This window comes from Colobus angolensis, unplaced genomic scaffold, assembly GCF_000951035.1.
Source record: "Colobus angolensis palliatus isolate OR3802 unplaced genomic scaffold, Cang.pa_1.0 Scaffold111, whole genome shotgun sequence".
Taxonomy (NCBI): Eukaryota; Metazoa; Chordata; class Mammalia; order Primates; family Cercopithecidae; genus Colobus; species Colobus angolensis.
The window spans coordinates 1,221,846-1,247,264 of NW_012112142.1; the positions used below are offsets into that span (position 1 = coordinate 1,221,846).

The 25,419-nt window shown below is 43.5% G+C and overlaps 1 protein-coding gene across 1 annotated transcript in view; it reads left to right on the forward strand.

Moving 5' to 3' along the window:
• GATB (glutamyl-tRNA(Gln) amidotransferase, subunit B) overlaps positions 1-25,419 on the forward strand; it is a 94,368-nt gene that overhangs the window by 33,157 nt on the left and 35,792 nt on the right. Inside the window, exons 3-6 of the mRNA XM_011956469.1 lie at positions 13,136-13,249; positions 15,572-15,770; positions 16,517-16,639; positions 24,812-24,925. Coding sequence (XP_011811859.1) covers positions 13,136-13,249; positions 15,572-15,770; positions 16,517-16,639; positions 24,812-24,925 — 550 coding nt within the window. The remainder of the gene's footprint in view (positions 1-13,135; positions 13,250-15,571; positions 15,771-16,516; positions 16,640-24,811; positions 24,926-25,419) is intronic.

Here is a 25,419-nt window from a genome sequence, read left to right on the forward strand (position 1 = left end):
AAAAAAAAAAAAAAGTATTAGGGTTTATTTCTGGGTTCTCTATTCTGTTCCATTAGTCTATGCCTATTTTTATATTAGTACCCTGCTGTTTTGGTGACTATTGGCTTATAGTATAGTTTGAAATCAGGTAGTGTGGTACCTCCAGATTTGTTCCTTCTGCTTAGTCTTGCTTATGTGGGCTCTTTTTTGGTTCCATATGAATTTTTCTAATTCTGTGAAGAATGATGGTGGTATTTTGATGGGGATGTGTTGAATTTGTAGATTGCTTTTGGCACTGTGGTCATTTTCACAATATTGATTCTACCCATCCATGAGCATGGGATGTGTTTCTATTTGTTTGTGTCATTTGTGATTTCTTTCAGCAGTGTTTTGTAGTTTTCCTTGTAGAGGTCCTTCAACTCCTTTGTTAGGTGTATTCCTAAGTATTTTATTTTTTTAGCAGCTGTTTTAAAAGGGGTTGAGTTCTTGATTTGATTCTCCACTTGATCACTGTTGGTATATAGAAGAGCTACTGATTGTGTACATTGTGATTTGTATCTGGAAACTTTGCTGAATTCTTTCATCAGTTCTAGGAGCTTTCTGGAGGAGTCTTTAGGGTTTTCAAGGTAAATGATCACATCGTCAGCATACAGGGACAGTTTGATGCCCTTTATTTCTTTCTCTTGTCTGATTGCTCTGGCTTGGACGTCCAGTACTATATTGAAGAGGAGTGGTGAGAGTGGGCATCCTTGTCTTATTCCAGTTCTCAGAGGGAATGCTTTCAGCTTTTCCCCATTCAGTATTATGTTGGCTGTGGGTTTGTCATAGATGGCTTTTATTACATTAAGTTATGTCCCTTATATGCCAGTTTTGCTGAGGGTTTAATTATAAAGTGTTGCTGGATTTTGTCGAATGCTCTTTCTGGATCTATTGAGATGATCATGTCATTTTTGTTTTTGATTCTGTTTATGTGGTGTATCACATTTATTGACTTGTGTATGTTAAACCATCCCTGCATCCCTGGTATGAAACCCGCTTGATGATGATGGATTATCTTTTTGATATGTTGTTGGATTCAGATAGCTAGTATTTTGTAAGCTTTTTAGCATCTGTCGTTTATCAGGGGTATCTTCTTTTTTGGTTGTGTCCTTTCCTGGTTTTGGTATTAGGGTGATGCTGGCTTCATAGAATGAATTAGGGAGGGTTCCTTCTTTATCTTGTGGAATAGTGACAAAAGGATTGATACCAATTCTTTGAATGTCTGGTAGAATTCTTCAGTGAATCCTCTGGTCCTGGATGGACGTTTTTTGGTTGGCAATTTTTAAATTACCGTTTCAATCTCGCTGCTTGTTATTGGTCTGTTCCGGGTATCTAATTCTTCCTGATTTAAGTTAGGAGAGTTGTATTTTTCCAGGAATCTATTCATCTCTTCTAGGTTTTCTAGTTTATGTGCCTAAAGGTGTTCTTAGTAGCCTTGAATGATCTTTGTATGTCAGTGGTGTCAGTTGTAATATCTCCTGTTTCGTTTCTCAGTGAGGTTATTTGGATTTTCTCTCTTTTTTTCTTGGTTAATCTTGCTAATGGTCTATCAATGTTATTTATCTTTTCAAAGAACCAGCTTTTTGTTTCATTTGTCTTTTGTATTTTTTTATTTGTTTCAATTACATTTAGTTCTGCTCTGATCTTGGTTATTTTTCTTCTGCTGGGTTAGGGTTTGGTTTGTTCTTATTTCTCTAGTTTCTTGAGGTGTGACCTTAGATTGTCTGTTTGTGCTTTTTCGGACTTTTTGATGTAGGTGTTTAGGGCTGTGACCTTTCCTCCTAGCACCATCTTAGCTGTATCCCAGAGGTTTTGATAGGTTGTATTATTATTGTCATTCAATTCTAAAAGTGTGTCCAAAGTTTCCTGAATTCTTTATTGTTTTTTCTTTAAGCTATCTATTTCCTTGAATATTTTTCCATTCACTTCTTGTATCATATTTTGGATTCCCTTGCATTGGGCTTCGCCTTTCTCTGGTCCCTCCCTGATTAGCTTAATAGCTGACCTCCTGAATTCTTTTTCAGGTAAATCAGGGATTTCTTCTTGATTTGGGTTCACTGCTGGTAAACTAGTGTGATTTTTGGGGTGTTGAAAAGCCTTGTTTTGTCATATTACCAGCATTGGTTTTCTGGTTCCTTCTCATTGGGTAGGCTCTGTCACAGGCAAGGTCCAGGGCTGAAGGCTCTTGTTCAGATCTTCTTGTCCCACGGGGTGTTCCCTTGATGTAATACTGTCTCCCTTTTCCTGTGGATGTGGCTTCCTTTGAGCTGAACTGCAGTGACTGTTGTCTGTCTTCTGGGTCTAGCCACCCAGTGAGTCTTCCTGGCTCCGGGCTGGCACTGGAGGTTGTCTACACAGAGTCCTGTGATGTGAACCATCCATGGGTTTCTCAGCTGTGGATACCAGCGCCTGTTCTGGTGAAAGTGGCAGAGGGTGCAGTGTACACCGTGGGGGTCCTTAGCTTTGGTGGTTCAGTGCTCTATTTTTGTGCTGGTTGGCCTCCTGTCAGGAGGTGGCGCTTTCCAGAGAGCCTCAGCTGTAGTAGTGTGGAGACACACCAGTGGTGGGTGGGACCGTAGAACTCCCAAGGTTATATGTCCCTTGTCTTCCACTACCAGGGTGGGTAGGGAAGGACCATCAGGTGGGGGCAGGACTAGGCGTGTCTGAGCTCAGACTCTCCTTGGGCGGGTCTTGCTGCCGCTGCTGTAGGGGATGGGGATGAGATTCCCAGGTTACTGGAGTTGTGTACCTAGGAGGATTTATGGCTGCCTCTGCTGAGTCATGCAGGTTGTCATGGAAGTAGGGGAAAGCCAGCAGTCTCAGGCTTCACCCAGGTCCCACACAAACCAAAGGGTCTCACTCCCAACACACCCCGAGTCTGTTTCCAGGCAGAGGGCCAGTCAGGCTTGAAAACTTACCCTAGGCTTTCTACCTCCCAGAGTATTTGGGATGTCTCCCGGATCCTGTAGGAGCAGTCTGTGAAGATCTGTGGCTCTTCTCAGGATTGCTGGCCTGCTCTTGCAGTCGATCTGGAGGTAAAATTCACAGTGCAAGCCTCCGCATGCTGCTCTGCCTGGAGCTGCAATCTAGTCCTACCTCCCATCTGCCGTGATCCAACCAGCATCAGTTTCAATAGCTCCTGCCTCCTTTAGGGTCTCTCCTTCTTTTCTTCATAGTTAATAGATTCCTTGAGTTTTGCATGGGAGGCTTGTATCATCTCACCTAGATAGAATTACCTAACCCTTCCACTCTCTTCAACATTTTTTATTTTGAAAAAATTAAAAATTACAGAAAGGTTGAAAGAATAGCACAAAGAAATCCATCCTGCACCTAAAATTTTTTTTTTCCTCCTTTGGATGAGCCATTTAAGAATAAGTTGCAGACATCATGGCACTTCCTCTCTAAATATCTTAGCATCTATCTCCTAAGAATAAAAATGTTCGCTTCTGTGATTGCAGTATGATTATCACAGTCAGGAAAGCTAACGTTGATGGAATACTGTTATTTAAAACATAGTTCATAGTCAGGTTTGCACAGTTGTCTCAGTATTGTCCTTTATTTTTCCCCCAATAAAAGATCCAGTCAAAGAGCACCCGTTGCATTTAGTTGTCATGTCTCTTTAGTCCTTTTTCTTTTTGTTTCTTTTCCTTTCCTCTTTCTCTCTCTTCCTTCTTTCCTTTCTTCATGACATTGACAGTTTTGAAATGTCCAGGCCAGTTATTTTATCTTACTTTCTACTCCTAAAGCAAACATAATTAAGGAAATAGGAAGTTTGCCTTATGAAAATTTAGAGTTTTTTTCTTTCTTTCTCTTATGAACTTCCATGATTTTCTGACTTACCAAGAAGCCTCTAAGAAGATGCTATATTCATTCCTGTTGGATGCATGAAATTAAAGGTAGCTTTTTGTCCCTAAAAGTCTCTGTCCTGATAGACTCTTCCAAAGACTCACTTCTCAGAACATTTGTGAGGCTGGCGAATATATAGCAGGTGCACTTTTGACCGAATGGCAGATGTCTCTAGGAATTTGTTTCTGATATTCATAGGCCTCGTTCATTCCTGATTCTGTATTCGTATCAATAGTGAATACTTAGCTGCATTTCTTCCTTAGAGTTTGGTTGGTTCAAGTCAGTTATTTTGTTTCTTAGCGATAGTCAAATCTTTCAACTTAATACTAATCATATATATAAAGAAGAAAGTAAATCTCATTCTGATCATTAGAGCTTTTCAGTCATGAAATTAATGTTTCTTGTTACTATCACTGATTCCTCTTGAGGTTTCAGTGATGTGAAATAGTTTGTCGTTGCATCAGATCTCTCCAGGTGTCGAGTCTGATGAGTAAATGTTAGGACACGTCAGAAAAGACTTGGCAGTTTCAGTGTGGGGCAAATCTAAAATGAATGAGTTTGTGTTTTAGCTTTTTAAATATTAATATACTTTTAAAAAAAAATTATAGACAAGAGAAAGACAAATATTAAGAGTTGAAGTAAGAGAAATCTTTCTTCATTAAAGATCCTGGCCATATCCTAAAGTTGTATTCAAAAAGAGCAATATTTTTGATTGTTTGTTTGGTTTTCTGTTTTTACTTGATTCCCATGTCCTTTACACAGCTCTTCTTCATCAATTCTCATTGAATTTCAAAAGTAGCTACTAGCTTAGAAGACAGGAACTTACAGATGTGTGGCAGGCAAGAGTGAGATGTGAGTAAAAATTGGCTCAGTTAACTGGTTTGTAACTTCAGCCTGTTAGAAGCTCGTTTCTTTTAGTGCACATGGGAGCTTTTTTTGGTCATGCGAAAGCATACAAGGTTATCCAGGAAATTTTTGCTTCGTTATAAAACGGAGAAAATGAAGTCATATAAGCTCCCTGAGACATTAAGAAATATAGTCTGTTCCACTGGAGATAACACAAGTAATTATCACAAAAGGTGTTGGTTATCATTTAAGGGGGAAATATTATGTTGACATAATATATAATTTCAACATCTGTTGTGCTTTATTTTGGATTATAAATCCAGACTAATGGATCTGTGGAGCTGTTTAGCCCTTTTCTCATCAAATTCCCATGCCTCCTGGAAAAGTTTACATATGAAAGATTCAATTAAGGTAGGCATTTTGCATTTAATAACACTTTCATTCTGAAACTAGTATTACTAAGTGTCTGCTGTGTGAAAATTTATTTTATTTAATTCGTAGGTCAATCCTGCCAAGTAACTGTTCTTCCCTAAACAGATAAGGAAAGTGAGGCCTAGAGAGGTAAGGTAATTTGTACGAGATAACATGGTTAGTGTGAGGACTGAGATACTGGTTTTGCCCTAGTTCATCAATTAGTATAAGTCTTCTCAGATATCACGTTAATCACCAGTGAGTAATGCCAGATTAGTAACTGTTGAGAATGTTGTGGGAATAAGAAATAGAGACCAGTTAACCCACACACCCCGTCTTGTCTTTTACTGGCCGCCAACCACTGTAACCTCCCTATCTAACATGGCTAAATGGCCAAGTATGAGACTTCACAAATGTACGCTGTAGTAGTTGGGCCATTGGCCTCCAATCCCAAAGTGAAATCCAAGCAAACCAAACTGTATCATGGCAGAGCTCTTTTCCATCCAGGTTAGGTGTGGACCTAGGACTGATGTAGGCCAAAGACTTTTCTCTCCTTTTTTTAAGATCCCAGAGGTAAATCTCAAATCTTAGTATTCCAATGGTCCATGGAAAAGCAATAGAGGGCCAGGCATGGTGGCTCAAGCCTGAAATCTCAGCACTTTGGGAGGCTGAGGCAGGCACATCGCTTGAGCCCAGGAGTTCAAGAGCAGCCTGGGTAACATAGCAAGACCTCATCTCTTCAAAATATAAATTAAAAAATTAACCAAGCGTGGTGGCTCACACCTGTGGTCCCAGCTATTCAGAAGGCAAAAGTGAGAGTATCCCCTGAGCCTGGAAGATCTAGGCCGCCTTGAGCTATGATCGGGCCACTGTACTCCAACCTGGATGACAGAGTAAGACCTTGTCTCAAAAAGAAGAAAAGAAAGCAGAAATAGCCCCAGTGCCAAAAGCCATGCTGGCATCAAGTGCCTGTCTCATAGTGACCGTGGCCTCCTGAGCTTGCTAGGTAGGCAAAGGCAGGAAGAGGATGAAGTCCCAGATGAGAAAAATGGGGCTTTTGACACTCTGGACCAATGAAAATTTCCTCCCCTTGCTCCTGACTGCCCCTGGGGAATGGAATTAGTATAAGAGAGCTCAGAATAGAGAGAAAACTGGGAGCTGAGGACAGCTGAGCCTGCCAGACTACACTTCTCTTCTTTGGACTCAGAGTTGCTTCCTGTGCAATGGCTCTTTGATTTTCTTTCCCCTTCAGGAAAGAGAGATTTAAACAAAAGAGGAAATGTAGCCTTCACATTCTCCTCGTCCCTAGGCAATGCCTGTGTTTAAGGATAAAGAACGTATATATTTATGTGGTTCTGTTAATATAAATACTTAATATCTGCATAAAAGGAGTACCTTTGGATGGTAAATTTCCACTTCAAAAAATTAACTGACCAGCTTCAGCAAGCTTAATTATTATAGCACAAGAGGTTTTGTATTTGTTTTGGGTGATGATAAAAGGGCTCAGTGGTAAGAAGCGGTGTAGGGGTGCGGAAACTGGGGAGCAATATTCTCAACTGTAATGAAAATTTATCCGTGTGGTAACTTTTGCTTTGAATACGAATCAGAGGGAGTTCATGCTTTGAGACAAATTTATGGTTAGCAGTAAGATAAAGGCCTGTTTTACTACCTTCTTTTAACTTAATAAATCTTAATTGCTTTCTCTCCATAAATTAAAGCATTTACCATGCTATATCCTAATTATCATATTTGTCATGTATAGCATCAGTTTCACAGAGTAATTGCCATGTGGGCTTTTTGGAAAACATCACCTTCTACTCTTTGTTTTAATGCCTGATAGGAATTGCCAGCTGGATTTTCAGTAAAGACTCTAGTCTTGCCATGTCGCCTCAATTTTTTAAGGATGTACTGATACTTATTGGACTAACTTTGGGTGTTACAGCATCATGGGCTCACCAATTGACGGCAAAGTAGGAAGGGGAGAGAAATGGTGTGAATTGTGGACTATTTTGAAAGACATTCAATTTTATTCCTTTGAAGTACATAACAAGATATTTCTCAGTATGGATCCTAGAGACTGGCTTTCGTGAATAGATTTATTTGTAATTAGTGGAATTTCACATAAAAGCACCAAAATTCTAGAGAATATTTTATGGACTTAAGTAAGTTATATAATCTTCTTTATTCTGTTAATTTGCTTAGCAAACCCTTTCCTGGTATGTAATGTAGATTTACAGTTCAGTTCAATCCAGATGAGTTATCACAAATGTTCCTTATAAATTAGTTAGATTTCATAATTCTTTGCTCCACGCATGTGAAAAGGGTATCCACAAAATTTTCAGTTTTAAGTTGACTGGACAGACTAGAGAGTGGCATTGTTTTATTGAATAGCTGTTTATTTATCAAAAGAAAAAAGGACAGAAATGAACATAGAACTGTATGTATTTGCTGTGGTAGTTATGGCCTGTGTGTTCTCAGCTCTGTGCTACACCACTTCTCTGCTCCACTCTGAATGGCAGGGAGGCTGCTCCTGCAGGCTATAGATCCTAGAGCCCCAGCTTGGCTGGCTTCTGGCTGGGTTAGGCCAGCAGGAGGCTCTGATAAGACTAGACATAGGAGGAAAGGAGCAAGAGGGTATTTTGCCTTCGCTCTCTGCCTCCAGCAACATCTCTGATAGAGAGTGGGTCTTACCCATGGCTCCAGCTTCTAGTGTGTTTCCAGCATCCTCTGATGGCTCCACACCCTGGGATGGGAGTGGGCTCCTGCTGTTGAGAATCTCTTAATTTGCCCAAGTGTGCCCTCTTTGACGTTTCAGCTGCTCTCTCGTGTGTAATAAAGTCTCTGTGTTAAAAGAGTGGTTTCCTTTTCCTGATTCATATATTTTGTAGAACACTTTGCTTTTATGTCATAGCTTTTAGTCTTTTAGATGTTGATAGAGGAAATGTTAACTTATTCATTATCTCATTTAATCAGCTTGGTATTAAATTTAGGTGATGGGGCAAAGAAGAATAAGACAAAATGACCTGATTGCCCTCGGGGAACTCAGTCTGTTTGGGGAAACAGTGTGTTCCCCAAGTGCCAGGGGAGCTAAATGGAAGAAAGACCTCGACTGTAGTAGTGGTGGGAAAGATGTCACAAAAGAGGTGACATCTGAAAGTCTTGCCAGATGCTAAGATCTTGCTGAAGCAGATGCAGAAGAAGGGCATTCCCAGCAGAAGCAGCAGTTTGTATGAAAGCGTGTCTCATGTTTGGCTGCGGGAACATAGTGGAAGCAGCAGTTTGTATGAACGTGTGTCTTATGTTTGGCTGCAGGAACATGGTGGAAGCAGCAGTTTGTATGAAAGCATGTTTCATGTTTGGCTGCAGGAACATGGTGGTCAGGGGGACTGGAGGAAGAGGAAGCTAGAGAGGTGGTCGGGGTAGACCACCAAGGGCACTGAAGCCTCTGCCAGGCAATTGGACTTTATCCTGTTAGAACTGGGAAGCAGTGAAAAGGATTTTAAGCAGAGGAATTACATGAACGGATTTATCCTTCAAAAAAGTCACCCTAGGAGAGATGTGGAAGAGAGACTAGAGGGCTGAAAATGGAGGCAGAGAAGCCTCCTGGCCAGGTGGTGAGTGGCAGAAGTCCTGGTGGGAGTGGGTGGTGTTTAAACAAAGACCTGAATTAAAACTGAAGGCATGGTATGTTAAGAAAGTAGAATGTGTAGAACTTGGTGATTTGTTTGAAAGTGTTAGGAGTTGTTAAATCATGGTCTCAGAGATCAGGGAATGTTTGTCTGGTTTAGCTAAATAAATGTTAAAACTAGAAGCCTGTTTCTCAAATTGGGGTCACCGTGTCCTCTTAGAGGTCTCATGCAAACTGAGTTGTTTACGTTGCTTATGAGCTGGATGTATCTTAGGTTTCAAACAAGTTATGGTTGCAGCACTATTCAGGTCTTACAATAAGCCAAACAAGCAATTCTTTATTAAAAAGCATTTGCTATTCCCACCACCCACCAACCCAAGATCTTTTTCCTGGCCATAATGTGCCTTATCTCTCTCTACTAGTCATACAATTTGTTGGCCACCCACTATGTATTTATCTCATCTCCTACCTCTACCCATCACAGCTTTCTCATCTTCTGATTAAATAGAAGAATTAGCCTCTTATTTGATAAATCATTGTATGGGTACCTGTGTCTAAGGGTTTCTGAAGTCTAGCAATAGAACATCCTCTGCTCGTTGAGAAAACATGTAGGCTCACCCGTCACCAAGCCCTCCACATGTCAAAGACTGCACTGAAAGAACACTCAGTTCTTTCATTAAGAGAATACAATGCTTGCCCTGTGGGAGTTCAACATCTGGAAGCAAATCTAAAGAGGGAGAAACTGGCAAGGAGAAGCACATTAGAAATGGCATCTGCCTTAAATGATGTTCAGTGGGATTTGGGTTGAGGTGCTGCTCTGGAGTTATGGCCTGGTGTTAGTAGTCTTGATAGCTAAAACTAACATGCTTCTTTCTTGTAAGATTTCAGATTGAATATAGTGTTTGAAAGCCTGGGTTCTGGGGTCTGACTTCCTGGCTCTGCCACTTTCTTGTGTCACCCTGGCCAAACTATGTCATCTCTATGCTTCCCATCACTGTCAGATGAGGATCATAATAGTATCTACCCTAGGAATGAGAGGATTCAATGGCATGTGTGTGTGATGTGCGGCATACCTCTTGACACAATAAATACTTGCTGCTGACCCTTCGTGAAGCCAAAAAGAAGCCTCTGAAGGCTCAGCTGAGAAAGGTGTGCTATGTGAGTACTAAAGATTGCTTGCCTTCTTTCCAAACAAGAGCTGCTATGGCTAACCCTGAGATCCTTTGTAGTCATTTAATTACAAAGAAATTCTGGAACGTACTTTCTTCAAGCCAAGTTAAGTCTTTTTGGTTTTTAAGTTACATCTTGATCATATCACACACAATCAGTTGTCACTTCAGGGCACTTCCAGAAACAAGTCTGCAGGCCAGCATGTGGCAAATGACACCTTAGAGGAGACTGGGGCATCACTGCCTCTCTGAAACCTTCCACTGATACTCATCCCCTCCCTCCTCCTTTGAGTTCAACACACATTAATCAAGCACCACAATTTTTCAGGTTCTGTATTAGGCTCCAGGGATATAAGGGTGGACAGACAATTCCCATCCTCATGAAATTTGCAATTGTGTGGAAATATATGTGAACAAATTCAGTCCACTGTGATAGAGGCCCCAATGGGAGTGTGTAGAAGGTCAGAAGAGGTACACAGAAAAGACAACAAGGAAGGCTTCACAGAGGTGGTGACATCACACTAGGATTTTGAAGGGAATAAGAATGGGGAGAATCTGAAGATCCACACAGTTTGCACAGGAGAACTACACCAGAGGTGCTGTGGGGAGATGTGGTAGGAGATGAAATTGAAGATGTAGGCAGGAGCTTGATCATGTAAGAGCTTGGCCTTTGTCATGGGAACATCAGGGGCCATCGAGGGACTTCAGGTAACAGAATGCCACAGATTCACAATTTTAGCAGGATCACCCTAGTATGAAAGACAAACTTGAAAAGGGTTTGCAGACGCTGGCAGGTTCATGTCACCACTGCGGATTCATTGAGGGCAGAGACAGAGTCCTATTTATCTCTGTATCCCTAAAGTTTAGTGCTTTATAGACATTTAAGAATTTTTTTTTTGGAGCGAAGACAGCCCACGTTGAATTTTCCCATTCTGTATCCTATCCTCAGAACATGCTGACCTGGACCTCCATCTGTCACAAGCAGCTTGACTAAGATCCTAGGAAATTCCTTTTTTTCTTTGCATTCTTTTAACTGGCACTCTCTGTTTACTAGGCCCTCGGTGCAGCTGTAGTGTGTGATGATTGATGCTTGTAATTCTGACCTTGAAGTACTTCATGGCTTCTAAATCATCAAAAAAAGATTAAAGCATATTCTCAGTATCACTGTAGTGTTTGTGTGTTTTACTGCCTTCTTCTCTGGAAAGTGGTGGTTTATGAAGTGCCTGTGTACTTGTGTGCACACGGACACAGAGAGTCTGTGATGGTCCTCAACTCTTCATCCACGGGGAGGCTATGGTGCATGCTCGAAAATAAACAAACAAAATAATCTGAGTTCTCTTCATGCCGAGAAGGAGGAAGCGCTTGGTCCGAGGGGCAAAGTGGCTTGAAATGAGAGCAAAAGCAGTGGTTAGGAAAGCAGAGGGAATGATGAGGCAAAACTGGTACAGACCAGGAGTCAGGCAGTTTATGAGCCAGCCATGGCTGGCTGCATTCTGGCCCCAGGAAGAGCAAAGCCCAGGGTTGGGACTCCAGTTTCACGTTCTGTGTGCCTGGACCCGAATCATCAGGCTTGGATTCGGCAGGATTTTCCACCCAGCTATATTTGTATCTCCAGTAACAACCGCTCAGTAAAATGCCAAACATTAGGCAAGTGAAAACATCAATAATTAGAGCCTCCTGTTCCCCACACATCTTTTCTTGAAAACCTTTATTGCTGCGGAGCTGACATTATTAGGCATAGAATGAAGAACTCCAAATAGAAACTGTGAAATGGCTCCATCTTATAACCTGAGTCCTAAAAAATAAGGGTGTGATGTTGTCACTAGGAGGGAGATTTGTTTGGGTTTTCTTTTTTTTTTTTGAGATGGAGTCTCGCTGTGTCGCCCAGGCTGAAGTGCAGTGGCAAGATCTCGGCTCACTGCAATCTCCACCTTCTGGGTTCAAGTGATTCTCCTGCCTCAGCCTCCCAAGTAACTGGGACTACAGGCGCTTTACCACTTGCCAGTTCTGTGAATTTGGGCAAATGTTTTAGACTCTTTGTGTCTTAGTTTTGTTTTTTTAATCTGAAATATTAGAATAATACAGATTCCTTATTTTACAGGGGTGCTGTGAGGCTGAAATGAAATGGTGGATGTGGAAATGCTCAACTAGAAAGCCCTATCTATATCAATAATAGCATATTAATACTAAAGAACATCATAAATATCCTAATAAAAATAGAAATATATTTCATCTGCAAACATGACGTCCTCCAAAATTTTCCCAAAGTAGAGTGGGGAAATGAAATATTTATTGAATCTCTACCTTAGGGGAGGTGTTCCAGCTATCACTTTATCCGTTCTGCAAAATAGATCTTAAATCCCAATTTTAAACACAAGGAAGCTGAGGCTCCTAGTCACAGCAGAAGTGGGATTCAAACCTGACTCGAGAACTTAATGCTCTTTCTCATTGGCTACATTATCTCTCGTTGTCTGTCTAGTTCCAGACCCCCAGTGTTCTTAAAGGCTGCTCACATTCTTTGGTGCTGGGAAGTGTGCCAGCCATTTCTTGGTCATTCACTCCTGTAAGTGGGGCAGGGTGGGACCCAGAGGGAACTGGGGCGCCGGGTGCCCCCAGAGAGACCAGCAGCACGGAGTCATCCGGTGTGTGGGACGGGCCCTCCGTTGGTGTTCCACTTTTAGGGAGTTGGCCTGGCACGGACAGAAAGCCAGGCAATAGCTATGCCACATTTCCTAGCCCTTGAGAAGATGGCTACGGCCCTGTCGTTTTCAGAAGTTCATTCTTTTTCTGTCAGAGTGAAGCCACCCTTCATCAGGACTCCTCTCAGGAATCATTGCCTCTCGTGTGTTCTGACCGGCCCCTTATTCTGTTTGTAGAGGGAGTGAGATTAGATTTATTCTATGTAGTAACTGCTCCGCTAAGCTTTTCTGGGACTCTTCCTGTAGCTTTGATGCCGGGCACTGGGGGAGAGGGTTCCCGATGTGGCAGTTCATTAAGTGCCTAGTGGGGCCCACCGCTGCGTGCATTTTCTTCTTTATATCATTTCCCTGATTCCCAGGCAAACAGTCGGCTTGTGAACTGGAGCTGCTCACCCAGAGAACCAGAGATAATGCCTGTTGAAGGGCCAAGTTGCATATTCAGCGACGATGTCAGTGTGTGGGAGAAGCATTTGTTCAGCCTGTGGTTCTGAGAGGAGCTGTGTGTTGTGTTCCCATAGGTTCTCAACAGGAGGTGTGTAGAAGCGGCGGTGATGACAGGCCTGGCTCTGAACTGCCACATAAACAAGAAGTCCTTGTTTGACAGGAAGCACTATTTCTATGCAGACCTCCCTGTAAGTACACTTTGTGATCCACCCCACTGCAAATTCTCAGAGCAGGGCCAGCCCTGCTGTAGGGGGTCGGAGCAAGGGAAAGGGGCTGTGCCTCTCATGTTTTCAGCCAGCACTGTGTCCATCCCAGCGGGAAGTTCTGCCCAGCCCTGATGCAGGCAGGTGCCCCTGATGTTTACTAGATTGGATGCAGTTGTCCTGATTGCTGACTTCTTGCTTACCTCATGCTTCTGGTGGCTCGCTCATAATTGCACAGGGAGTAGAAGCCAGTGTTCACAGGCTCAGCCTGGCCGTGGTATTTGGTGCTAATTGCCTGTTAGTACAAAAGCTAAGCCTCTGGCTGATGCAACACTAAATGCATACTGTAGCTCTGTCGGCAGAGCGAGGGCGTCTCGCTTTTAAGTTGAAGTTCCCAATAATAGGGCTGTCTCCTTTGGAGACATTTCTGTCATCTCACAAGGAGCAAGTAAGTGGACAATAGTAAGCGGAAACATGAACCAGAAACCTGGACCAAGAACAGTAATTGGCTGAGCAGTAAACTCCATATTGACCCGCTTTTTTCTGAAAATTAAAAAGTTTTTTTTTTTAAGCCACACCATGTGAGTGAGAGCCAATTTTTCATACCATCGAACTGGAACAAAACTGAAATGTTGAATGAGTTTCCCAAAATAATGTTTCATTTGGTCTGATTCAGAAAAACAACAGTGATGATGTTACTTTACCTCATTCTCCTTGAACTGAAGATTGCGGGGAGCTGTTTTTTAGTGGGTGAGGGCATGAGCAGAATTAAATAAAAAATGCAAGTAAGATTGCGTTCTCCAGGGGCTGCTGCTTTTCCCCTCTGGCCTCCAGCCTCTCAGCAAGTCTACTGTTTGGTAGGGCAGAAAGAATTAAACCGTCTTTCTTTATCTTTTAAGAGTGACAGTTTGGCTGAGGTGGGAGATTTAGTAATAATATGACTAAAATGAGATGTTTTGGTCATCTGTGGCTTTCTGGTCTTTCTGGCCCAGATAGTTCAAATAATCTAGAGTTTCATGGGACATACTCATATAATAAAGCATTTGTTGTTTATCTGAAATTCAGATTTAACTGGGTATCTTATATTTTATCCAACAACCCTACCCAGAGCTTAGTTCTATGAATTGAGACTTCTCGTTTCAGCATAGAAAACGGGTTAGCCTTTTGCAGGATTCTCCAAGTGTGGTCCCCAGGGCACTAACATCAGTATCTCCCGGGAACCAGTAAGAAATAGAAATCTTCAGGCCCCACCCTCGACCTACTGAATTGGAAACCTTTGCGGTCGGGCCAAGCAGTCTGTCTTTTGACAAGCACAGTAGTATTTCTGATGCAGTTCAAGTTCTTAAACTGCTGGCTGGCCAAGTGGTGAAAGACATGGGTTTTGAAGCCTGACCACCTGAATTCAGACGTTGACACTGATGCTCACTAGCTCTGTATGTGACTGTGGGCAAGGTCCTGATCCCTCCGTGCCTTGTTCCTCCTTCCTAGGGTTGTGGGATTAACTGAGTGGAACACAGTGAGAGCAGCGCCTGGGACCTAGAAAATGCCACAGATGCCTTTGCTCTTATTCTCTGTTCTTCTCCAATTCTCCTCATTGACCTGCTATCTCTTTAGTGCGTGTTGGTGCCTCTGTGCATTTGAAAGTAATTCTTCCTTTCCACTTCGAAGCAGGTGAGGGATCCTCGCAGGATGCATCAGTGCTTTAGTACCATGTGCCTTCCGTTAACGGAGGGGGAGTGGCACAGCGTTTTCTGGCTGGAGGAGCTGGGGAAGTTGGGTCAGGGAGGGCAGCTGCCATGACTGATTCCTTTAAAAAGCAGAAACAAAACAAGCTTAAACACACACTAGCAACTGCTGTTGGCCGTGTGGAGAGTAGATGGCAAAATGCTTAGCCAGCATTCCGAATAAGGAGGGTTTGCCAGGAGCCTGGTAATGAGATGCAGAGTTTAGGCTAATGAGCTGGATGGAAACAATAAATTCTTTTCTTAGGGGTCCCTGACAATGATATTATTGTTATTCCCCAATACAGCACTTTAGTGAGGGCGATGGGCTGAATTCATGTCGTTTATTGTGTTGTTATCGGGAGTGGAGGATTTGGGGAGGGTGAAGGGGTAATGGCAGGGGCAGAAGAGACCAGGTTCAATGATGGCTGCAATGCAGCGACTAATTTTTTTCTCCTTTTCCTTTTTTTTCTTGTTACTGTTTTTGCTTTAAGTAGGCCTGTCTTTGTATGACATTGTAAAAGGGATAGTAAATTGAATTTTATGTGTGGACCAGTGACTGTGTGTACCCTATGTTTTTGTGCAGGCAGGCTACCAGATTACCCAGCGGAGGCTCCCAATTGCTGTGAATGGGAGCTTGACATACAGCGTCTGTGCAGGGAAGAAGCAGAGTCAGGTGATCCCCAAGACGGTGAGGATCAAGCAGATCCAGTTGGAGCAAGACAGTGGCAAAAGCCTCCACGACGACCTGAGGTCGCAGACGCTCATTGATTTGAACAGGGCAGGTAGACTTGGAGTGTTTTCATTACTTCTCCTTCCTACTTCAGTTCTTGGATTGCAGGCCCCTCTTTTCATCGTTAGAGTTTTCTTAAACAAATTGAGAAAGCAGTCACAGGAGCCTAACAGATGGAGACCAAAATATCAGCATTGGAATTGGCACAGCTGACTAGCGAACATGGCTTGAACTGCAATTATTAGGCTTGCTAGTAACTCACCCTAAAGTTAGACAAACTTATCCACCTAGTCACAGACCCAGCAGCTGGATATTTTAAGCAGTCATTAAAAGAAGTGAAACAGTTAAAAATTAAAAAGTGGGGCCTAGGGGCCTACACCTGTAATGCTAGCGAGTCAGGAGGCTGAGGTGGGAGGATCCCTTGACACAGAGTTTGAGATCAGGCTGGGCAACATAGCAAGGCCTACTCACCAAAAAATTAACAGCCAGGTGTGATGCCATACACCTGTAGTCCCAGCTATTCAGGAAGCTGAGGTGGGAGGATCACTTGAGCCCAGAAGTTTAGGGCTGCAGTGAGCTATGATCATGCCACTGCACTCCAGCCTGGGTGACAGAGCAAGGCTCTGTAAAAAAAAAAAAAAAAAAAAAAAATGCTGGAAGGGAAGAGAAATGATTGAGAGGCTAGAACCACTCTGAGAGTCCATCAGTAAGGCAAGATCTTCCTGAAACTGAAGCCTAATTTTTCTATTGGTGAAATTGGAGAACTGCAGTGAGGCTGACTCTGGCCCTCTTTGGTAGGTGTGGGCCTTCTGGAGGTGGTCCTGGAGCCCGACTTGTCTTGTGGAGAAGAGGCGGCAGCAGCTGTCAGGGAGCTGCAGCTGATCCTTCAAGCCCTGGGGACCAGCCAGGCGAACATGGCAGGTAGAAGCTGCAGAAGCAGCCTTCTTCTTTCCCTCTCCCTTCCTGCCTCCTAGAACCTCTCTGACTTTAGTTTTATTTCCTGTCAGTTATATTGAGGTTTTTGCAGCCATTTTTTTCCCTTTTGCAACCCTGTTTTTTAGAATTTTCCTTGGATTCTTTGATGAGCCCGCAACCAAATATAAATACACGACCAACAACATTGCAGACACACCAAACCCTTAATGAAATAATGGTTTTGAACACTTCAGTCTTGCCGGGTGCGGTGGCTCAAGCCTGTAATCCCAGCACTTTGAGAGGCCGAGACAGGCGGATCATGAGGTCAGGAGATCGAGACCATCCTGGCTAACATGGTGAAACCCCGTCTCTACTAAAAAATACAAAAAAAAAAAAAACTAGCCGGGCGAGGTGGCGGGCGCCTATAGTCCCAGCTACTCGGGAGGCTGAGGCAGGAGAATGGCATGAACCCAGGAGGCGGAGCTTGCAGTGAGCTGAGATCCGGCCACTGCACTCCAGCCCGGGGGACAGAGCAAGACTCTGTCTCAAAAAAAAAAAAAAAAATGAACAGTTCAGTCTTTCTCAGGAAGAAGACACTGTGTTTATCAAGAACAGTTCTTAGTTAGTGAGTTCTGTATAGATAGCACTTTGTCATTAGTTGCCTCTTTTCCTTTGAGTCTGTTTCTTTTCTTTCGTAGATTTTTCATCCATATACAGCGGAAGCCAAATTATGTTGACTGTAAGCCAAGATTATGAAAACTTTACCCTGAGATAAAATCTTAATTAAATTCAGTGGAAATACAGTAGGAAACTAAAACAAATAAAAGAAACACTTGCACCCTTGGGACCAGACTACACATTTGAAACATTTGCAAATTGCATATAAAGATCATAGGTTTTGGTCACACTCGATTTCCTCATGACTCTAGATGTCCTTTGCCCTGGCCTGGTACTGCTTTGCTCTCCCATAAGTCCCTAAAGGGTAGCCTCTGCCATCGTTTTCTCCTATACTCTGTTCCTAGGGACTTTTTGAAAACTTCTGCCACCCTCAGAGCACGCCCTGATGGAGAGGAGATAAAATATAGGTTCTGAATCTACAATTGCATTTTTCCATAGCACGGTACAGTGGTCACAGCAGGTGCCCAGGAAATGCCGTTGATGATAATGTTCATCTCCGTGCTGTCTGATAATACTATTTACCAAGCTTAGCATGTCACATAATGTATTTCCCACATTACAGGAGAACTTCTGGATTTGTAATGCCACATTTGTCATATAGAATGTGTAACAAGCAACAAATTATAACATCAGAGCCCTGGTACATGTTGAATCTCAGGAGAGAACTTGCTTATTTGCTATTTTCTGTAAGCTTAAGACTGGAAAAACACAGCCACATGAGTTTGAGTGGCATAAAGGTTAGCTGCCTACAAGTTTCTTTACAGAGACAACGGTCTCTTTTAGAGTAAGAGAATTCTCAATTTTAGATTTATTGCTCATACCACTTTTTTTTTTTAATCCACAGAACACAAATGAAATATGGGCATGTTGGATGGTTATCCATTTATGCTCCAAGTGTTGATTGCTTTAAGAAAGTTTTTATTATCCCATTCTTCTTCAAACTAACTGTGATTCCTACCAACCCTATGGAATCATAAATAGGCCACCTGTTAGCTGAGAAATAGTCCCATCTGGGTCCTTGCCAAGAGATAAACCACAGTGGCAAGAACTCATCAGTCAGTGACAGCTGAGAGTGTTCATTAAATCTCATTTGTTGTGACACTTTTTGTTTCTTTTAAATACAAATCCAACGGCTCTTAGCACAGCAGCCGAGAGGCTTTGGTTGTTCTAAAGTTCTGTGGGAGCTGAGGTCTGCCTGGAGTCTGCAGGGAACCAACTCCTTGTTGCTGTGAGCATTTTATTAGGCCCCTCTCCTTTGCTCATCCTTCCGTCCCTCCCCCAACCCCTTTAGGACCAGTGTGTTGGCCTTGGAGCCTGCAGCTCAGGAGCTGAGGGCCACCCTGAAGAAGTGACACTGAAGACTGGTGGACACCCAGGGTGCTGTGGAAAGAAGCCTAATTGCTTCTGGGCTGTGGTTCAGTGAGTTCCTGATAGTTTTGCTGATGAGCATAAAACAACTCAGCCCAGGTTCCAAGTCATTTCCTTCTCAGTGGACAGCCTTTTGCCCCTGTTGAGGAGATGCCCAAAGTATTAATAGTTTGTTAAGTTGAATGTGTACAGAAGTAGACATGCTAAGTGTTTCAGCAATAATAATATCTACCAGTTGGGACATTTAGTATGTGCTCCTCAGTTCACTAGGCATTTTTAAATTAATTTATCATCTCATTTAAATTTTAATGACATTGCTGAGAAATAGGTGCTAGTGTTTGCCTGTTGCAGGTGAGGAAACTGAGGCTTAGAGAGGTGGGGGTTATTTACCCAAGGCTCATAAGAAGTAACGGAGCTGGGACTTGAGCCCAGGTGTGTCTGGGTCCAAGAGCCCTTTCTCTAAGCACAGCATCATACCACTTCCCTAGTGGCAGCCATGGCAGTGTCGTGACATCACAGATGCTGACTTAAGAGAGGCAGGATAGCAAGGCAGGGTGCCAAGGGCTGCCAGGTCCCGGATCTGGCTTGGAATCCTGTCCTACAACTTCTAGCTATAGGTGCCCAGGCTTTGATTTCTCTGAGCCTCACTTTCCACGCTTAAAAAACATGCCCCCAAATAATTTTGTATAGAAAGGGAAAAGAAGAAACCAAAGAGGAAAAGAAGTGATCAAGGCCATCTGATAGAGTTGCGGCAGCTGGCTGAGAGAAATTACTTTGTGGGAGAAAACGTAGAATTCCAGTTTGGATAGGTTAAGTTTGAAAGGCCTCGGGAATAGCTCAGTGGCTTTGTCACCAAAACCAACAGTCTCCAACCGTTTTAGCTCCAGGGACTGGTTTCGTGGAAGACAATTTTTCCGTGGACTTGGGGGGCCGAAGGTAGGGTGGTTTCAGGATGATTCAAGTGCATTGCATTGATTGTGCACTTTATTTCTATTATTATATTGTAATATATAATGAAATAACCCTACAACTCACCATAATGTAGAATCACTGGGAGTGCTGAGCTGGTTTACCTGCAACTAGATGGTCCCTTATCTGGGGGTGATAGGAGACAGTGACAGATTATTAGACGTTAGATTATCATAAGGAACAAAAGCCTAGATCCCTCTCCTGCACAATGCACAATGGGGGTCGTGCTCCTATGAGAATGTAATGCTGCGGCTGCTCTGACAGGAGGCGGAGCTCAGATGGTAATGCGAGGGATAAGGAGCAGCTGTCAATACAGATGAAGCTTGGCTCTCTTGCTCACCACTCTCCTCCTGACCTCCTGCTGTGCCTCCTGGTTCCTAACAGGCCACAGACCAGGACCTGTGCATGGCCCCCCGGTTGGGGACTTCTGACTAAAGGTGTATTACAATGAATGTACTGATGTCAAGAAATGTACTAATGAATGTACTAATGTCTAGAAAACTTAGGACAGGGCCTCGAAAATAGCCTGTGCTGGGTACATGTTCAGTGCTCTTATTAACAGTAACAAGTAGTAATACTTTTATGGAATCACCACTCATCTAGATGAATGAGCTTTGTAAAATATGTTCAATAAAATTTGGCCACTTTTTTTTTGGTCAAACCTTGTTATTTTCAGCCATCAGAACGAGATAGCTTAACAGCCCTTCCCCACCACATCTTTGGGCCCCTGCTGTTTGCAGAAACAGTTTTCTATCTTGATGTTGTATTTCTGTTGTGTGAATGTGTTTTAGAGAAAAATATGAAACTGCACTTTATTACTGTGCTCAGTGGTACAGTTTTTTTTAGTTTTGCTGTTATAAATCTTGACTTCTAGAAGGTAGAAATTGAGCCTGATGCCATTCTCATGATGTGTGAATGCAGGCCCTCCCTCAGTGGTGCAGAACGCATCGAAGGAAACCTAACTAGTAAAGCTTTTGTGCACTTGAGGCAATTTAACTTAATTTGTTTAAAAGGTATTTTGTCTTCACTAGATAGCACGTCTTTTGTTAATGTTTGATACTGCATTTGAATCCAGGCTAGCGAACTCTCTTTCAACACTGCAGGATACTAAATGATTCCTCTCAGGTATTTATGGAGTGTAGTCTTCTCTGGGAGAGACTGAAACTCATGCTTTTATTCCTCTTCCAAATTAGAATTCTAAATTGTGAACGATGCTTTCATTTTTAAAAGCAGGCAAGGTCTAATTCATGGTTCCCTGAGTTCAAAAAAAGTTGTCTCCCAAGTATTGCAGTTTGGTTCGATGGAGCTCAGCACACTTTGGAAGTTTTCCTTTGAGCTTAATGGGCCTTTCAGAGGATTCCAACTGCAGATTAGTCCTATTCAGACAGAACTGTGGAACTTACCGGGAACCTACTGTGAGACAGAAACCAGTCTGCTTACTCACTGCTCAGGAAAATGCCAGCGTTCTGGCATGCATCGCTCAAGATTTCATTTATTCAACAGTCACCAAGTGCCAGACCCAACTCTAGGTTCCGCAGAAGGCATTGTTCCTGCCACATGGATCTTATGTTCAGGAGGGTGACAAATACATTAACAAATAAAACAAAATAATTACAGCAACAAATGCTTCAAGGAAATAAATGGGGTGCCATACTACAGAGTCACATTGGAAGGTGACAGTGTTGTTTTTAAAGGCCCCTCAGAGGAGGTGACATTTATCTAAAACCTGAAGAATGATTCAAGGCTCCGGCAGCATAGAGCCAGGAGACGAGCATTCCAGAAAGCAGCTGAGGCCAGGGCCCTGGTGAGAGGCTGGGGATGGGCCCCGAGGTAAGCAAGGTAGCACAAGGCCACTGTGCCAGAAGCAGAAGGAGCAGTTGCATCAGGTGACACTGTAAAGGCGGGCAAGGGGTAGATCAGAGATAATGGCAGGAAGTTTAGCTCTCAACCCAGGTGCAGTGGTAATCACTGAAAGGCTTTTAAGCAAGGGAAAAACATAGTCTGATGAATGTTTTAGAAAACCACTCTGGCTGCTCTGTGGGAAGTGGATTTCAGATGGGTAAGAGTAGAAGCCAGGAGACCAGTTAAGAAGCTTTTGCAATAGTTCAGATGGAAGACAATGCTGTTTTGAACAGCACTGGTGGCAGTGAAGATGAAGGTGGAGAGACAGGAGAGACGTACAAGATGGTTTTTAGAAATAGGCTGTGTGGAAGGTGAAGAGACAGGGAGGAAGCACAAATGACTTTAGGGAAGTTGGAGGAACTAGGTGGTGGTGCTGTTTACTGAAATTGGAAGATGAGATCGAGAATCTCTTTGTGCAGGGGCAAATCAGGATTTCCTTTTGGAAACTGAGCTGCCTATGAGACGTCCAAGTGGAGGTATCAAATAGATACCGGAGCTGTAAGTGTGGAGCTCAGAGAGGTCTGGGCTGGAGAGACAAATGTAGGCATCCTCAGCACAAGGTGGTATTTAAAACTGTATCCCCCCACCCAGAGAGTCTAGATAAGGAAGGGGGTCCTGGATTTGGATGGGAAGGAAGGCATCAGTGAATGAAATGGAAACAAAGCATCCAGAGGAGGAAAACTGGGAGCAAAAGGCGGCAGAAGCTGAGCTAGGAAGATACTTCACGAAGGAAGGATCGGTTGGTGTGTCACATGCTGCTGAGGTGTCCAGTAGGTGAAGACAAGCGTGTCCTGTGTCCACTGGATGTGGCAGCCAGGAGACTGTTGGTGACTCTGACAAGGGCATTTTTAGAGAGATGGGGAGAGAAGCCAGGCTGACATGGGTTTAGGAATAAATGGGAAGTGAAATAGTGGAGACAGTATGCAACAAACAAACAAAACTTGTTTAAGAGGCTTTGCTGAAAAGGAAACCAGAGAAACATAGCTAAGTGACTGATAGAGTGAGAACTGGGTCCAAGGGAATAGGTTTTGGGGTTCTTGTTTGTTCATTTAATGAGAAATACTATTGCATATGTATATGTCAGATGGAATGCTGAGAAAGAGTAATGACTGGTATGGGAGAGAAGGGATAACTGAGAGTGACACCCTTGAGAAGGCAAGTGGGGGTTAAAATCTGGCCCAGGCCTCAGGGGCCTTCCATTCTGGTCTTAAAGATGGAGGCCAGTGCACAGTAGACTATGGTCACATACTGAATTATGTAGTATAGATTATGAGTATTCTGATAGTTTAGGGGACCCACCAGCACAGGCCAGCTTGCTGAGGAGGGCTTCTAGGAGGAGGCGGTAACACTCAAGTGAAGCCTTGAGGGATGAGGAGAGGGACAGTAGCTCTGATAAAGAGAGCGTGCTGGTGGAGCGGACAGGGATGTGTATGCAGAGGGCTGCCCTGATTGGTGGAGATCTTTCTCCCAGAATGAGCAGTGGGAACATACGGGTTGTGTCGACCCAAATCAGATGAGAGCTGTGGAACACCAAGCAGAGGAGCCCAGATGATCCGGTAGGAGCTGTCTGTGCTGTTGAGTAAACAGCAGGAATGATGAACCCAGATTGTAGCAGTATGAAAGTCACAGCCACATTGCCAGTCCCTGGACAAGGAGGGAACTGTGTTAAGAGTCAGGATGTGATCTTATAACCTAAGCCTGAAGCTCGGAGACCTCAGGCGAGGGACCTTGGGCAAGGGTGGTAGCGACGGAAATGGAAAGGCCGTGACAGACATGAGGGATATTTGGCAGCTTCCAAACTGGTATGGGCTAGTTGCCAGTTTGGATATAAGGGGCAAATAAAACAGAGAAGTAGAAGATGACCTCAGGGTTCCTAGACCGAGAGTCTCAGGATGTCAGGAATAGTTGGGACTGCCTGAGATGCAGATACACACAACTTGTCAAAAAAGGGATTAAAAATAAGGGGCTACAGAATTCTTGTAAAAATGTTGAGAAGTCAGTGCTGGAGAGAGAGTAATGTCTGAGCTAAGAGGCATCTTTTCCCTGTCAGCATGGGTGGCAATTGGGCGAACCCTTCCCTTTCTCTGAGAATGAGTGGTGAGGTGTCAGCCACCGGCTGCCGGTGACCTCCAGCTTGGTATAGGCTGCACCGCCCAGCACTGGGAGAATGACACAGAACCAGTTCCTTTTCATGACATGGAATTCATTTTGACTACTTTATTATTTTAATATGCTTTTGCTTTGGAATCTTGGGAAATGAATTTATTCAGCCCATCAAGACACTCAGGTTTGGCAGATTACTTTTTAATTTAAAAACTTAACTAGGAAAATAAAATCCAGCATTTTGTCTTCTCACTCTGTTCTCTTTTAAATGTTGTAAATGAAACGGGGAATAGAGAATCTGAGCTTTACTTTCTAGGGTGCCAAATGTGATTCTTTCTTACCTACATCTATTTGTCTTGGAATTTTTTTCTCTCTCTCTCTCTCTTCCTCAAGAGCCTTTTAGTCCTCTCCACACATTGCCTGTTTCTTTAGGGCTTGTTGCTCCTAATCTGAGAGGCCTCCAGGGTCAAAGAAGGTCCTCCCAGCATGGGGTCAGCACCTCTCTGAGTCCCACTACAGACTCCCGACTTTGTAACAGCGCTGCCTTTCTGCTGTGGCAAGTCGTCAGGAAGGATTTGGAGTCATGTTTGTGGAAGGAGGAGATTATTACAGTACCTGGAGGAAGGAGGAGGGGGAAAAGCCCAGGTTTCAGTTCTTGCCCTTGAGCTGCAAATTCTCAAGGACTCTCCTCTAAATCTCCTGGAATCACTGTTAGAAATCCACATTCCATTGGAGAGCAGTGTAGGGTTATCAGATATATGAGGCCTTTCCTCCAACTCAGCCCTGACAGTTTGAAAAAAACTTCAGTATAAAACTGCAGAGTCAATCTCCGTTTTAATAGTTTTGTTTTTCTTATTTAGCACAAAAAAATTAGATCTCTCCAGCTGGCGTGTCTAAAACTTCTCTTTGGTATGTGCATACACACACATCTGTATGTGCTCACATGTACAGGCGCACACCGTAGATGCCTCAGGACTGTAACCCCTCTCGAGGGAACAGAAGTACCAGCCACGTACTTCAGAGCCTAACTCTGAAGTTAGGCTGCTGTAACTAAACAGCAGGTAGAGTTAGATGCTGCTACCTTTGACACTCCCTGCCTTTAAAAGACCATGTCACCTCTAAGAATTTCTAAGGAGTTGTTTTTTTCTCTCCTTCCAGAGGGCCAGTTGAGAGTGGATGCCAATATATCCGTGCATCACCCCGGGGAGCCTTTGGGCGTTCGAACGGAAGTGAAGAATCTCAACAGCATCAGGTTCCTGGCCAAAGCCATAGGTGAATGCCAGCTGCCGCTCCTAGCGTCCTTCTTCCTATTGTTTCTCTCTTGCTGGGTAACAAACAACCCAGAAACGTAGTGGCTTATGCAAGAACTACTTTCGTTTTCACTGGTCCGTTCTGCTGGTCCTGCGTCAGCTCACTCATGTGGCCGTGGGAAACCAGCAGGCCAGCTGAAGCAGAGGGTCCGTGGTAGTCTGTCTCACACCCTGGGGCCTTGATGCCGATGTCTGCTGGGCTTCTCCATCCGTGTGATCTTTCTTCATGCACTTGCCTGACCTTGGCTTTCTTATGAGGCAGTGGGAGCATTTCAGGGGGATGAAGGCAGAAGTGAGTCCTAAGCTGTAGAACTCACACAGTGTCACTGCCAGTGTATTCTATTCAAAGTAGATTGAAGCCAGGCACAGTGGCTCGTGCCTATAATCCCAGCACTTTGGGAAGCCAAGGTGGGTGGATAGCTTGAGGCCAGGAGTTCAAGACCACCTGGGCAACAT